This window comes from Barbus barbus (genome assembly GCF_936440315.1).
Source record: "Barbus barbus genome assembly, chromosome: 43".
NCBI classification, from domain to species: Eukaryota; Metazoa; Chordata; class Actinopteri; order Cypriniformes; family Cyprinidae; genus Barbus; species Barbus barbus.
The window spans coordinates 10,046,219-10,062,012 of NC_136721.1; the positions used below are offsets into that span (position 1 = coordinate 10,046,219).

At 40.8% G+C, this 15,794-nt stretch overlaps 2 protein-coding genes across 7 annotated transcripts; both read right to left on the minus strand.

The window, feature by feature from the left end:
• Positions 1-7,338: 7,338 nt before the first annotated feature.
• On the minus strand, positions 7,339-10,965 carry LOC306862432 (hepatitis A virus cellular receptor 2 homolog). 2 transcript variants are annotated; one of them, XM_079405237.1, is made up of 7 exons: positions 10,788-10,957; positions 9,934-10,272; positions 9,783-9,848; positions 9,090-9,181; positions 8,081-8,192; positions 7,931-7,964; positions 7,339-7,843 (listed from the first exon to the last, which is right to left on the minus strand). In XM_079405237.1, the coding sequence occupies exons 1-7, from the start codon at positions 10,843-10,845 to the stop codon at positions 7,762-7,764; spliced, it is 783 nt and encodes a 260-aa protein (XP_079261363.1). In that variant the 5' UTR covers positions 10,846-10,957; the 3' UTR covers positions 7,339-7,761. The 2 variants fall into 2 exon arrangements, with proteins under 2 accessions (XP_079261363.1, XP_079261364.1); XM_079405238.1 differs by having other exon boundaries at positions 7,357-7,843; positions 9,090-9,166; positions 10,788-10,965.
• Positions 10,966-11,641: 676 nt separating this feature from the next.
• LOC306862151 (uncharacterized protein) lies at positions 11,642-15,669 on the minus strand. Of its 5 annotated transcripts, none has more exons than XM_079404811.1 (9): positions 15,493-15,669; positions 14,910-15,251; positions 14,377-14,469; positions 14,042-14,128; positions 13,726-13,824; positions 13,579-13,628; positions 13,408-13,483; positions 13,282-13,318; positions 11,642-12,710 (listed from the first exon to the last, which is right to left on the minus strand). In XM_079404811.1, exons 1-9 carry the CDS (start codon positions 15,545-15,547, stop codon positions 12,581-12,583), a joined length of 969 nt encoding a protein of 322 aa, XP_079260937.1. In that variant the 5' UTR covers positions 15,548-15,669; the 3' UTR covers positions 11,642-12,580. The 5 variants fall into 5 exon arrangements, with proteins under 5 accessions (XP_079260937.1, XP_079260940.1, XP_079260938.1 ...); XM_079404812.1 differs by having other exon boundaries at positions 11,649-12,710; positions 13,726-13,821; positions 15,493-15,625; XM_079404814.1 differs by lacking the exon at positions 14,377-14,469 and having other exon boundaries at positions 15,493-15,625.
• Between the last annotated feature and the right edge of the window lie 125 nt (positions 15,670-15,794).

Consider the following 15,794-nt stretch of genomic DNA (forward strand, 5'->3'; position numbering starts at 1 on the left):
CCCGTTATGAAGAGCTTGTGGAGTGTCATGTCGAACCGCAGAGAGGGTTTTATGAGCGTTTTCTACGGTTTCAGACTGACCTCCACATCGGAGCCTGCCTTTTTTCCCCGACCTCCACACTGAGGTGTCGAGGTCGTAGGGAAAACCTTTCTTGGCCCGCCTCTTCATCCCCTCATCTGATTACTACGGTAATGTGATGGGGACGAGTGAGCGCGGTTACAGAATGATGGCGCGTGTGGAACAGACGCTTGCGAGCTATCTTTCCCATGACGCTGTGTTGTCTCTGAAGGCTCCGACCCTGCTCAACAAGCTGCTGCGCAAATCGTCAGTGCTGGTGGGCAAGGGGTACACGGCAGCAGGTCGGGTTGGCTTATGTCGGCATGCCATGGTGGTGTTGCGGGCATACCAGGCTGACCTGCTCAAGGAGTTGGATGAGGGTGAGGGATTTAGTGCAGAGGACATTCGTGAACTCTGCAAAACGGCTGATTTGTCTCTCCGTGCCACCAAGGAGACCGCCCGTGCCATCGGGCAATCTATGGCAGCCCTGGTGGCGGTGGAGAGGCATCTTTGATTGACCCTGTCGGATTTAAAGACCGCGACAGGGTCTTCCTTCTGGATGCCCCACTTCGCCTTCTGGCCTTTTTGGTAACGCTGTTGACTCCGTTGTCGACAGGCACCGGGAGGCCAGGAGGCAGACAGCGGCGTTCCAGCGGTTTCTCACTCGCCACTCTCTAGCTCACGAGGCTGCTGGACAAGAGCAGCCCCTGCCGCGTTCTGGCTCCTCTTATAGGCAAGCTCGCCTCCGCGGAAGCGGGGTCGGGGTGGTAAGAAGGGTGTGCGGTCAAAGACCTCCCAGCCAATCAGGCGAAGAAGTCTTCGGCCAAGAAGCCCTGATGTGAGTGAACCAGGGCTTATGAGGGTAGCCCCGCTGGTGCTCGTCTTCCCCCAGTGCGCTCAGGAGATCGGTCTGCTCACCCTGCCACATATGGTGTTCCAGGGCGCAGCGGTCTCCAGCGAGCATACATCTCAGTCTCTTCCGCCCGGAACCATAGCGGAGCTGAGATGCTCGCCACCCCTTCGGGGGTCTCTGGAGCAGCTAGTTCGGCCGTTCCCTGCCGGTGCGCCGTTCCAGGGCACCGAACTGATTACACCAGTAGACTATTTCGCAGCGTGGAACTACTGGCAAATGTGTCTCAGTGGGTCCTGCACACTGTAGAGAGAGGCTACAGAATCCAGTTCGGTTCTCGTCCGCCTCAATTCAACAGGGTGAATTCCACGTTAGTGGGCCCCGAGCAGGCTCTGGTAATGGAACAAGAGGTAGATACTCTCTTAAGGAAAGAGGCCATCGAGGTGGCTCCTCCTCATGAAAGAGAGTCCAGGTTAGCTCCGCTGCGGCTACGGGGCGTCCGCATACTCAATTACATCGACGACTGGTTGATTCTCGCTCAGTCAGAGTGGAGGGTGGCTCAACATCGAGATGTTGTTCTCGCTCACTTAAAAGTGTTGGGGTTAAGACTGAACCCCAAGAAAAGTGTGCTTTCTCCATTACAGAGAACCACTTATCTGGGGGTGGTGTGGGATTCAACCACGGTGCAGGCACGTATGTCTCCTGCTCGGATCGAGTCAATCCTCACGAAAGTCAGGACGGTGAAAGAAGGCCAGTCACTCACTGTCAAGCAGTTTCAGACACTGCTGGGTCTGGTGGCAGCTGCGTCTAACGTGATACCTATTGGCCTGCTGTACATGAGACCCCTACAGTGGTGGCTCAAGACCAAGGGGTTCTCCCTGAGGGGAAACACGCTTCGCATGATCAAGGTCACGCGGCAATGCCTACGTGCCTTAGACATGTGGAGACAACCTTGGCTATTGTCCCAGGGCCCATGCTGGGAGCTCCGTGTCGCCGCGTATGCTAGCGATGGACGCATCCCTCACTGGTTGGGGTCATCATCTCGCTTGGCACTTGCTACAGGCTCGAGATGCTGGCCGTGTTTCAGGCTTTGAAATACTTTCTCCCCGCACCGACAACACATCGGTGGTCTCTTATATCAACCACCAAGGAGGTCTGCGTTCGCGCCCCCTGTACAGGCTGGTGCACCAGATCCTTGTGTGGGCTCAGGGAACTCCTCTCATTAGAGCTTTTTTACATCCCTGGGCATCTCAATGTGGCCCTGCGGAGCTCTCCTTGTTGGTCAAGCTGGCATTGCTCCCCTCAACTTAGAGGGTCACCTTTGAGCATGCCGCTCCCTTCTGAGCGTCTGAGTTCTCTCTCATGCTGAGAGTTAAGTTCTCCACTCTCCAGAGCTCTGCCATGGTAGAGCTAGCTTTGCTCCCCTCAGCATAGAGGGTCACCTATGAGCATGCTGCTCCCTCCAGAGCATCTGAAAAGATGGCCCGGGGAATGGATGCTTCACAACGAGGTGTTGAAGCAGATCTGGAGAGTGTTTGGCCAGGCTCAGGTGGACCTCTTCGCTACTCAGGAGACAGCGCAATGTCCCCTCTGGTACTCTGTACTTCATCCAGCTCTGCTGGGGCTGGATGCCATGGTACAGACGTGGCCGAGGCTTCATCTGTACGCCTTTCCCCTGATTGCCCTGCTCCCCGGAGTTCTGGAGAGAGTGCGCCGGGACGGAGTCCGGCTGCTACTAGTAGCCCCGTTCTGGCTGGGCCGAGTGTGGTTCTCAGACCTGATTCCCCTCCTCGACTGCTCTCCATGGGAGATTCCAGTCAGGAGGGATCTCCTCTCACAGGCAGGAGGCACCCTTGTGCACCCCCGCCCGGAGTTGTGGAGGCTGTGGGTGTGGCCCCGAGGTTGTTGAGACCATCCTCCAATCCAGAGCTCCCTCAACGAGGAGACTGTACGCCCTGAAGTGGAGATTCTTCACTTCATGGTGCGGAGATCGCCAGCTCGACCCAGTTAACTGCCCGGTTGGTACAGTGCTGGACTTCCTGCAGGCTCGACTCTCTGCAGGGTTAACCCACTCCACTTTGAAGGTTTATGTGGCGGCAATTTCGGACTACCACACCTCTCTTGGTGGACAGTCAGTGGGCAGACACCCCCTAGTACACGTTTCCTCTGTGGTGCACTGAGACTAAGGCCTCCAGTACGGTCCCGGGTCCCCCCTTGGGACTTGGCTGTGGTATTGAATGCTCTCTGTAGGCCTCCATTCGAGCCTATTGAGGAGATCTCAGATCGCTCTGAAGACCGTGTTTCTTCTGGCGATTTCATCTCTGAAGAGAGTTGGGGATTTGCGGCCCTGTCAGTGGCCCATTCTCACTTGGACTTTGCGAAGTTCCTTAGGTCACGCCACAGCCTGTCGTACTGCAGGCCTTTAGTCTTCCTCCCTTTCGGGAGCCTGACCAGCTAAAGCTTAACCATATGTGTCCAGTGCGAGCACTGGACGCATACGTCCACAGAGCTGCCATGTGGAGAAGGGCGGACCAATTGCTGATTTGCTATGGTCCCCCTAAGAGAGGTCTTCCTGCTTCAAAGCAGACCCTCAGTCGGTTGTTGATGCCATTCACATTGCCTATGAGTCCTCTGACCTCCCCTCGCCGATGGGAATCAAGGCTCATTCCACTGGGAGTGTGGCGGCCTCCAAGGCCTTTCTCGCAGGTGTCCCAATTCAGGACATCTGCAACGCTCCAGGATGGTCTACGCCCCTGATTTTTGTCAGGTTCTATGGCCTGGACATGTGAGCCACTCCAGGCTCTTCCGTTCTCTCGCCCTAGATGTGCTCCGTACGGATACACACGGGGCAGGGATTGGGAAGTCTGGTGCCGTGGGTATCTCGTTCCCCAAAGTGTCTCTGGACGCAGCTCGAGTTCCTGAAGAGGAACGTCTTAGGTTAAGTATGTAACCCCAGTTCCTCAAAGAAACGAGACGCTGCGTCGTGAGGCCACACTTCCGGCATTCCTGCCAGTGCTTGCTTCAATTTAGAAGCTGATGCCGGTTTCACCGCACATGATTTTATACGAGCTGGTCATTACGTCACCTCGCCCGTGACGTCCTGCCCATCTTTTGGACAGATTTCATTTGTATTCAGAGCCGGTCACGCTGAAGGCGTTCCCCAAAGCGTCTCTGGACGCAGCGTCTCGTTCCTTCGAGGAACTGGGGTTACATACGTAACCTAAGACGTTTCCCATGGTACTCGCCCCTCTCAAAATATTCAGGAGGGCAGTACCTTGCTGTTCCTGAAGGAAAGAGTTTGTTGTTAGTTCATTCACTAGAGTATAAGTCCCAAACTGCACGTTTGAAAAATAATACATACCACTGTAGGTTTTGTACAATGTGCTTTTCAGGAGGTCCCCACAGCTGAAATCAATCAGCTTCACCCCCAGGGTCTCTATGTTGACCAGGAGGTTCGGTATCTTGATATCGCGGTGGAGGATCCCCTGGGTACAGCACACGGCAGCAGCGTTGATTACCTGCTGCATGAAATGACAGGCCATCCCCTCACTGAAGAGCCCGTCATAATGCAGCCAAAAATTGTACATGTCCATGCAGGGTGAGGGCCACTCTAGTACCATGATGTACTGGTCGAGATGGTCCTGCCAGTCCAGTAACTCTACAGTATAATGTGGCGACAGCTGGGGCCTTGATTGGCTAAGATTGTCAGGGCCACCTCCAGAGACACTTGTCTGGGATGGTCAGGCTAGAAGAAAGACCGTTTTTGTGACAGTTAGATGGAAGTTATTTCTCAAAAGAGGATTTTGCCCACATCTGTTTGATATATTAATTACTAGTACACTGTGATTCGCATTAATTGAAAATGTTATAAACAGCAAACAATGACTGACAGGAGATGACATAGAGAGCACAGCTGACTTACAAAGTCTGATGTACATCTTTGCTGTGAATTTCACAGCCACCTGAAGGCCGTCCTCACACCCGGTTGCTTCATAAACAGAGCCATATGTTCCTTTCCCCATCTTCTTGCCGATGATATATTTCCAGAAAATGTGGTCTATTGAAATATAATTATAGTTGTAGGCAAGCCATACTTATTCTAAACCTATTTTAACATTGTTTGTATCACTATATTTGTACTTGTATATTCACTAATACAATTTATTTTATACACATATACCTAAAATAATAAACTGTAAGAATAGCATGTGTGAGTTATATTTTGAATAATGATAGTAAACTCACCCTCAACACTCACAATCTCATCACAGTCCAGTTGTCTCAGCAGATGTGGTGCAGTCTCGTCTGCTGACGGACTGACTGGACTGTCCTGATCTTGAGGCTGGTCCTTCATTTGCTGGTCCTCGGCAGCGGGAAGGGCTTCAGGAGCACTGGCAGGAGGCTCCTGATGATCACTGTCCTCTACACAACAGATGACGTCCTGTAGACAAGTCTGATCTAAAGAGGAGAATATCAACCAAATGTTTGTTTTAATTAAATGGTATCAATAAAATATTGCAAACTCAGAATCATTTTTCATTTAGAGGAACATTTGACTACTTGAAATCTTGAAATATTAAACTTCTTTAAAATATTGCTTTCTATATTTAAACTTTTATCACATGTTGTGGACTAAAGTAATTGGTCTGCATTTTTATAATGAGTGATCTGCAGTGATCCACTGAACATTAATGCATTTGGGAGTTGTTGTTGTTGTTTGTTTTAATATGAATTACCATTATTGTTTGGTTGAAATATTGTGTGTCACTGTGCTGGATAGTTTTCATCATTATAGCTTATTTTGCTTATTGTCTCTCTGGCTTAAATTGTGTCCAAACTTATCCTAAATTTGTCTTTCAAATGTTATGATACATTGAAACCACTTCCACATTAAAAAAGAGTAATTTTAGAGATGTCAAACAGGCGCTACTGTATACTGTAAATTAATCAAAATTATTTGGGCAAAATTATTATTTAAATATTTACATTACTAATCATAGTGCAAGTAAAATAATTCACAATATAACAATATTTTAAAAGCAATAAGTTATTCAAATACCACATCTATTAAATAAATGTTAACAATCTTAACAACAGGTGCAAAATAGGTACCTAGTACCTTTAAGGTACTGATGTGTAAGATAATCTTAGCTTTTGCATATAGGGTGCCGCTCAGTGACAGCTTTGTACCTTTTTGTCTGAGAGTGAAGAACAAAAATAGTTATATTATTGATTGTGTGTTTTTGTATAACTCTGATTTCTGCCTTAATGAATCCTGTTGCATTTACACGTGTGGGCCTGATCAAAATCACTGCAAAGCTACTGCACCGTTACCACCATAAACAACTACAAATGCCAGAAATGCCAACATAACTAAAACTATGAAACTAATTAAACAAATGTTCTATTAACATCACTGGAAGAAGCAAAAGGCAGGAGTATGATTTGATGACAGACTTGGTCACAAAGGACTCACTTCACAGAACAGCAGATCAGAGGATGACACTGACACTTAAATAGACACAAAAAACATAAATGTTTTACAAAATGACAGAAATAAAGACAATATTTCAAATATGATTAAAACCTAATAATCACATAGAAACAAGTTTCTGGTGGAAATATTAAGTGTCTGAAGAAATAAATTAAAGTAATAAATCATATTTTCACGTGCTACAGGACAGAAACGCATTTCAAGGATGTTACAAGACCTGCTCTGGATCCAGAGCAGCTGCCATAAGTCTTATTAACATTACCACAGAGTTCTCTGTCCCTGTTGGATACTGTCTGTGGCTAAGTGATATATTTCAGAGACAGGCTTATATGTGTTTAAATTCAGTTTTCATTTCAGAAGTTATGTGTTTTTTGATAAATCCATTTCACATTTGTTTCCTATATTTTATGACATCCCCTAGATGACACCAGCTGCTCTCTCCATTTCCTCTGTATCTTGATGTTTACACTTGACACTTACCGTCTCCGATAAGGTTCTTCATGTGGTACCATCTGCATTTTCTTGCTATCATCTGGTGACCACTCTAACTCAACTCAGGAACCCTGATTGCTAAAATTGAAGATCAGATACTTAAAGTTTTATGTTGACCAATACATTTGGGGAAGTCATGGCCTAATGGTTCGAGAGTTCTCGTAACCCAAAGATTGCGGGTTCGAGTCTCAGGTCCGGCAGGAATTGTAGGTGGAAGGAGTGAATGTACAGCGCTCTCTCCACCCTCAATACCACGACTGAGGTGCCCTTGAGCAAGGAATCGAACCCCCAACTGCTCCCCAGGCGCCTCAGCATAAATGGCTGCCCACTGCTCTGGGTGTGTGTTCACGTTGTGTGTGTGTTCACTGCTGTGTGTGTGCACTTTGGATGGGTTAAATGCAGAGAACAAATTCCGAGTATGAGTAATCATACTTGGCCACGTCATGTCACTTTTTATTTTTTTAATGGATCAAACAGCCAGTCTGATGGATATGGTGGTGAGAAGTGCTCAGATTTATGCATTATTTGTGTGTTTGGCTGGACAAATTAACAAAATCAATAGCAAACATTCCGTATTTATTATTTTAAAATAAAATGTTTAATGTAAAGAAAAAAATAAAAAATGTGTAGGACATATATTTACAATTATATAGAAGTTTTCACAATTAACGGGGTACTTCACACAAAAATGAAAAGTCTGTCTTTGTCTACTTATAAAATACACCTTCTTGGAATATGTTAGCCCTTGTTCCATCCATTTTTGGGTGAACTATCCCCTTCTCAAATCAGAAATTAGCAAAATTAAAGACTTGCAAGATGTGTACATGTCTGTGTATGTATTAAGGAAAAAAACAGGTTGTTTTTGTGTCTATTCCAGGGTGTAGATGTTCTCCTCCACTGGTCTTCTTGTGCGTATCTCATGAATAATGTGTCGGGGCTCCTTTGAGAAACTGAGGTTCAAAACACAGCAGTCATTGAGATTATACTGATATACAAAGAGCACTGTGGTATTCTCAAAGTGGATCAGACACACTTACCACCCACTGTCAAAGGCCTTCCCATAAAAGCCACCTGAATAAGAATATACACAAATTTAATTAAAGATACATGTATGTTCTTAACTTACTTATAACACCATTTTCATTAAACAAACGTCCAGTAGATACGCAACTATGTGCTATACGTACGTTTGAAGGTCAAAAGGGCCAGTGCTCCCAAGAGTAGCAGTAGCAGACTGAGAGACAGAGACAGAACCGGGATGTTTATCTGTAGCGTGATCCTAGAGATCGGCTCCTCCATCTTTAAATCAAAAATTTACAAGAGTTTCATCATTTTAAGTGGCATTTTGAGATTTCAATTCTGTTTAAAAACAATGTTATATAAACAGATGTCATAAAAAGTCTCAGTTCCTCAGCAAAAATGATTTAAATGTTACTTCCACCCTGCTATTTATACCTATACCCTTTAATTTGACTGCATTTATTTGATTAAAAAAACAGTAAAAAATACAGTAAATTGTGAAATATTAAAATAGCCATTTTCTAAGTGTAATTTATTCCTATGATGTAAATCTGAATGTTCAGCAGTCATTACTCGAGTCTTCAGTGACACATGATCCTTCAGAAATCATTGATAATAACAATTTCTTATTATTATCGATGTTAAAAATCAATGTTTTGCTGCTTAACGTTTTTGTGGAATCTATGATACATTTTCTCAGGGTTGTTTAATGAACAGAAAGTTCAAAAGAACAGCATTTATTTGAAAGAAATTGTCTGTAACATTGTCTTTACTGCACATTTTGGTCAATTTAATGCATCCTGAATAAAAGTACTACATTATTTTTTAAAAGAAATCTTACTGATCCCAAAGTTTTAAAATAGTTTCTATATAAGTAATAGATAAGTGAGATGTAACAAACTTTATACAGCATGCTGGCAGTTATATGTTGCAAGATACAATGACTCATAATATTACTCACAATATTTTTCAGTATTCTTTATTATGTATAATAATTCATAATATTGTTTTTAAAACTTGGCAAGCAGTGATTTTTAAACAGTGGTATTTATTATTGAATTGATTACTGTAACTGATCATTATATTGACTAAAATGATAAATGTGTATAGAGGAAGTTCCATTAGAATCTTAACAGGGGTAAGTTCATTTTCCATATACAAGCACCAGTAACTCACCATAGCCTCAGTATGCACATGGGTGACATTCTGCCAGGAAATGTCAGAGAATGATGAGTCTGCTCCTCTGGACTGATCTGACAGTGAAGACACTAGGAAATTCAGAGCGAAACTCAGGAAATCGCTTTTGCTACTCATGCTGGTTGACGCATGCGAACCATTATCTCTACCCACAAGGGTCTCTGACATTTGAGTTATTGCTCTATGTGGTCTCTCGTGAGATGGTAAGACTATGTACAAGTGCAACTGAAATGCAACTGGTGATTCATCATATATTGTGGTTTGACTGAATGGTAAAACCATGGGTCTAGGAAAAAACTTGCATGACACTGATGCAAATCATATATAAAAGAATGAACTGTTAAAGCAGTCTGCAGAAATTATTTTTCGATTTTGAGATCTGGCCTATTTTGCTCACATATCTGGTGTTCTTTCTGACAACTCAGAACTCAGACTTATTTTATTTATCTTTGGAATTCAATTACAATACATTTTTAAATGTGCTGTTCTCAAATTTAGATTTTCTCCAGCTCTAAAACAAGAAGTCTTCACTTACACCAAACTCTATATTCTGGACCATCTGTAATCAACTTGGATTTATCAATGTTTAGATTTCTGTTCCAGAAATGCATATGCATTTATTTCAACAACTTTTGAAATAACTTATAAAACAATTGCCTTAATGGACCTCACCTGTCTGTGTCTCCAGTGGTTCTGTAATAATCGGGGTTGTGGTTGTTGGAGGCACAGGTCTTGGAGCTTCAAAAATGAAAATACATGAAGATTTATTAAAATACGAAGCTCTTCAAATCTTATTGAACTTCAAAGCATCTCCATTACTTGCCTTTTATGACCCTCAACGTGTGGGACACTTTCTTATCATTGAAAAACCCTTCTATGTCCACTCTACAGCAGTACGGCCCGCTGTCTGTCTTCTGTATTTTTTGGATCCCCAGGTCCATTTGTCCTGACAGGACGTCTCCAATGAACTTGTACCTGTCTGAGACTTTGGAGATGACGCCATACTCATCTGTTTGTACGATGATGTCGTTGCACCAGAACGTTCCACAATCCCGTCCCCAGCAGACGTGGCTCAAGCCGTGGTGCTTCACTGAGTAATGACACGACAGAATCACTGTGCTGCCCTCCGTCACGAGAAACGCCAACACGGAGGACCCATGAGCTGCATGGAAATATTTTAACAACATTTCAGAGGTTCCTTTGGACATGAATGTGGATACATTGTATTAGTAGGATATCTATCTATCTATCTATCCTATGTCTGTGTATGTGTACATTTTAACCATCTTGGCAAACCTTTTTGTTTTGTTTATCATTTTTCTTTTATTTTCTGACATATTTGTTTACTTATTATTTTGTAATATATACCTAATTAGGTGTGTACCTAATTATTTTTTAATAAATATAGCCTATCCTAAATTAAGTTTATTTTCTGATTACGCTTAAAATAAGAACTGGGTTATACACTGGGGTTATAAAAGTAAATGTAAGTTATATATATATTTTTTAATAAAATTTCTGAAAACACTCACATCTTATGCTGTTTTATAAGTTTGTTTACAGTATACACAATGTACTGGAAAACTTTTTTGCAGTGTATTTTGTATTTCTGTATTTTGTATTTCTGTTACTTCTGTTATAAGGTAAATATTATAAGTTTTATAGTGCGTTTCTTGCCTGTAATGGTGAGGAGGAGGATCCAGCGTAGTACTGATAACCAGGGAGGAGCAGCCATTCCGAGCAGCCAGTGTGGAGTTCAGGCGACACTGCCTCGTGCTGGGAGGCACCAGGGTTATGCAGAGGAGCGCATGTGAAAGAGTGGCTGTGTTCTCCAGCTCTGCGCCTGTGACATCTCCAAGGACAGGGCCACTGACCCATCGACAGTCCTCGTCTGGAGGTGGAGTCATGCAGGCGAAGAACAGGGCCATTGTGTGATGGAGTTTTATCTGGATATCTTAGCTATGTGGCTGTAAACAGGCTCCATGAATGATTCAGTGGGCCTGCCCACAGCACAGCCATGTCCATGGTGGCACGTGTGTTTGCTATTGTTGGTAAACAAAGTGCCACAAATGTTCATGCAGTCACAGCTGGAACTTAGTATAAACTAAATTGTGATATAATGATTATGTGGTAATGCAGACACTGCTAATTATTCATTAGGTTAAATGATCTAGGAAGCTTAAATAGTATTAAATAGTTTCTCAAATGAGCTACAATACCTCTATTGAATCAATTCCCTGGAATGGCTAAGTTTTCATTACTGAATACAGTAATAAGCACGACAGCAAGAAAGAATCGTATCTGATTTTGACCATGCAGAGTTGTGAATTCTGACAGAACTGAATAAGGTGAGATAGAAATAAAATCACAAAAACACGTCTTTCTGTTGAGTTTTCCTCGGGTATGAAGCCGACAAAAAATATACAGCACGACTTCAGTTTGATTCCTGTGAAAATATTCATGATTTACGAATCCTTAGCAAATGCTGAAATGTAGGCTATTGGCCGAATTAAAACAAGCAAACTACTCATGCTATTTCTGCTATATGAAAAAATGAATTAATTGTTTTTTATTATGGCATGACACATTAAAATTGATCACAAGTGAAAGTAAAGACATCTGTAATGTTACAAGAGATTTCAAATTATTTTGCAATTTTAAAGTATTGTGAAAAAATCTAATGTGAAATCCACTAAAATTGTAACTGTTTTCAGCGCTGATAATTAAGCAGCAAATCGGCAGAATGATTTCTGAAGGATCATGTGAGTAATGGCTGCTGAAAATAAATGACATTTTAAAATATATTCAAATAGAAATCCCTTATTATTTTAAATCGTAATAATATTTAACAATATAACTGCATTTTTGATCAAATAAATGCAGTCTTGTGAGCATAAGAGACTTCTTTCAAAAAACGTTACAAGATCTGACTAACCCCAAACTTTTAAACAGTAATAATGTATGCACAAATCTTTTCCTCTGTATATACTCACATTGTGGAACAAACTTCTGAAAAATTGCACAAAGGTTTTGATCTGTGATGGTGGAAGGAAGTTGGGTGTGTTTTCTGAGTGCTATAAGAGGTGTGAACCAGCATGATGATTGTTGGCAAATATGAATCACAAATTTTTACCAAGATTATTTTTCATTATCAATGGAAAATGTGATATCAACAGTGATCTGACTGCTTTTATAAACTTATTGAATTTTAATGACCTTCTTTACCATCTAGTTTCTATTGTATTCTGTTTTATCGCTTCTCTGAACCCACGTCAGCACTTAACTTAACTTAGATGAGTTAACTTAGATAGGTTTTAATAATATGTTGCAGTATGTTAGCCGCTAGACGTCAGAGTAAGGTTAGTTCAGAGCAATCATTTCTCTAATCAGCAATAGCTGTCACATTATTATAAACACAGTGTAAATACAATAGAAGACAAGAAGTCCACACTGATCAACTTAAAGGTGAATTAATGCCACTGTTCATATTCATTTTCACGATGTATTTGATAGATGTTTTCCACAGCCATCTCTCTGTTGTACAGGCCCACGCTGCTGCTGGAGTTACTGTAGATTACAGAGTTCTCCGAGTTCTGGGTTCTGAGGGAGAAACATTATGAGGAACATTAGGTGACTTAATGGAAGAATCATACTGTACTTGCTTTGATGCTGTTATGCATTTCACCCATCACTTAATTTAGTTTTTCATGATAATATGCACAATATTATTGCCTAAATTAATTATTTCAAGATTATAAGACAACTACTGTTTAAAAGACTGGGGTAAGTAAGATTTTTTCATGTATTTGAAAGTCTTCTACCAAGTCTGCATTTATTTACAAACAAATACAGTAAAATATACAGGACAAAAATGCAATAACAAATACAGTAAAAGCAGCAATATTGTGAAATATTATTAGAATTTAAAATAAAAGTTCTCTATTAAACTTTTTTGAAACAACATAAACGTTTTTACTATCACTTTTGACCAATTTAACGAGTCCTTGCTGAATAATAATAATAAAATCTCACTGACCCCTAACATTTGAACAGTAGTATGTGTAAAGTGACAAGTGGCTGTATTTTAGCAGTATCATGCCAACAGTAAATTTGCATTTTCCAAATTTCCAGTAATATTTTCAATATTCTACATTCATTATGATTGACTTACATGTCTACCGCAGCTCTGGTTTTCCTCTTTTGCTTCACTGAAAATAAAAACACAGTTTAACTCAACTCAACAAATATTGCTGTGAAATTTAAAAATGTGAATTGACCGAATGCACTTTGGACTCACATATCAGAATGACAACAATGACTATCAAAGCTAGCAGTAACAGGATGACAGGCACAATCACCGCAGATGTATTTACCTTAAAACACAAATCAGTATAAAGATATCAAATGATCATTCTTTCAAATATGTTTCAAAAACATCTGAGGCTTTCTATTGTGGTGAAATACTCACACTGTCTTTTTTTTCCACGGAGGACGATTCATGATGATCAAATGAAGTTTCTTTTTTATAACGAAAACACAATGGTCAGCATATTCACAAATACACACAATTGTTACACACAATTAGAAATATCATAAATGATTGGCTGTCTTATACCGTATGTTGTGTCGGAGAACCACAGTCCAAAAGTGCTGCTCTCTGTAGGATTTGTTGAAAAGGCGAATGAAGAATTCTCTTGTGTTGTGTTTGTTTCTACTACAAAAAGGATAATGTCACATAAAGTTCTTTAAACTACCAATTTAAATGTCTTTTAAAATGCAGAGATCTTTAATGACTAAATATTTCAAGTGCATACTTCTGACTCGCCAAAATCAATCATTATTCATAGTAATGAGAACTGAATCAGTTATTCAGAAATGAAACCTTTTCTTCAGTCATTATAGATTCACTGCCAGGGTTAAAATCATAATACCTCCTGAAGTTTCAGTGGTCTGTGATTCAGAAGATATAAGCCCAGAAATAGTGGTTACCAAAGTCTCTGGTGTGGTTGGACCAGGTCCTTTGAAACAGGACGTACAATGATCCTTTTTAAAAGTTCACACTCTCACATGAGCAACAAAACTGTTGACAGGACTGACTTGACACAGCACTGATCTAATCTGTGATGATGGAATGATGGCAGATAACGTCTTTATTGATCTATTCATCACTTGTTTTTAGTGTGGAATGTTTTCATCATTCAGCCATGACAGATTCACAAAGACAGTATAAAATCACATATGTTCACATATAAACACACACAAATACCCTCTGTCATGGCAGTGCTGAAAACTCCTGTAGTTTCATGCTCAGATGTGCTGCTCGACATGGATGTAGTTTCCCATGTTGTTGGAATAAGGGCTTTGAAAAAAGTGTATTTCACTGTAAAACTGTAGCCTACTCCTTTTTTTTATCTTCATTTTTAAAGTTTTTTACATCTACACTGTACCATTCAAAAGTCTGGGGTCAGTATGACAAATTAATTGATCAAAAATACAATAAAAACTTTCTATTTGAATAAAATTCTGTTTTAAATGTAATTTATTCCAGCTGGTTGTTTGAGCAGCAGTCATCATATACATTTGTCAAGTTTGATCAATTTAATTAGTCCTTGCTGAAAAAGCATTTATTAAAAAAAAAAAAAAGTCCTACTAACCCCAAAATTTAAAAAATAAATATATAAATAATAAAATACAATAGGAGTAATACACTAGCAGAATGATTGTTTTAAACAATTAAATCACTGGGATTTAGTAATTTCAAGCGTTTTGGCATTGGAAAGCCATGCTTTCAACACTTACCGTCATTAACAATCAAGTGGACGTAATACATCTCATCATTAAACAGTCCAGGCACATGTATGCGGCATCCATATTTGCCAGAGTCTGTTTTTACAATGTTTAGGATTGTCAGGGACACGTCTCCATGCTGCATTTCTCCCGCCAGCTGGTATCTGGATGATATTGTCCTCACCACTTTATCTCCATCACTTCCAATAATTTCAGCACCACAACCCATAGTGGGAATGTCTCCTATCATCCAGCATATATGACATTTTCCATGATATTTGCTGTCATATTTGCATGGCAAAATGACTCTCTCACCCTCGAAACTCTGTACAATGACGTCGCTGCATTTTGAAACTGAGAGAGAGAGAGAGATTGTATTTATTTTTTTTTTTTTACTAATCTTGAATTTTATATTTTATACTACAAAATTCTAGATAGTGTGCCTTGTTCGTATAAAATGATTTCAGGGGTTACTGCATAATTAAATACTACATAAAACATATTTTAAAATATTAATGTAATTATTTTTAGTCTTTTTCCTCAGTGTCACAAATTACCGATTGTAACCATGTTTGAATATAAATCTGAAACTCACTTGTGAAATAACAGAGAACCCAGGATGCAAAGAACCAGCTGTGAAGATCAGTCATGATGAAAAGGCTTCTCCCTCTCTGCAAGTAATGCTCAAGACAACCTCATCTCTCTTCTTACATGATAACCCTTTAGGCGGAAGTCAACATGCACATGACACATTTAAGTTTTTCTTAAATGTGCAGTCAGACTTCTTTTTTAGAGTTTCGCTTCCATATGTGACCTACTATTCTGTGGTCAACTTAAAAAAAAAAAAAAAAAAAAAAAAACGAGAGAGACGTGTGAAAACATAATTTTTTTTTTTGC

Excerpts from the sequence above, each read along its gene's own strand:
- LOC306862151 (XM_079404811.1), bottom strand. The coding sequence starts at position 15,547 with ATGACTGATCTTCACAGCTGGTTCTTTGCATCCTGGGTTCTCTGTTAT. Across the intron at positions 14,129-14,376 it reads CAGCACTGCCATGACAGAGG|GACCTGGTCCAACCACACCA; the intron begins GTATTTGTGTGT and ends CCTGTTTCAAAG. Across the intron at positions 13,825-14,041 it reads GACCACTGAAACTTCAGGAG|TAGAAACAAACACAACACAA; the intron begins GTATTATGATTT and ends TCCTTTTTGTAG.
- LOC306862432 (XM_079405237.1), bottom strand. The coding sequence starts at position 10,845 with ATGGCTGCTCCTCCCTGGTTATCAGTACTACGCTGGATCCTCCTCCTC. Across the intron at positions 10,273-10,787 it reads CCTCCTCCTCACCATTACAG|CTCATGGGTCCTCCGTGTTG; the intron begins GCAAGAAACGCA and ends ATTTCCATGCAG. Across the intron at positions 7,965-8,080 it reads GGCCCTTTTGACCTTCAAAC|GTGGCTTTTATGGGAAGGCC; the intron begins GTACGTATAGCA and ends ATTCTTATTCAG.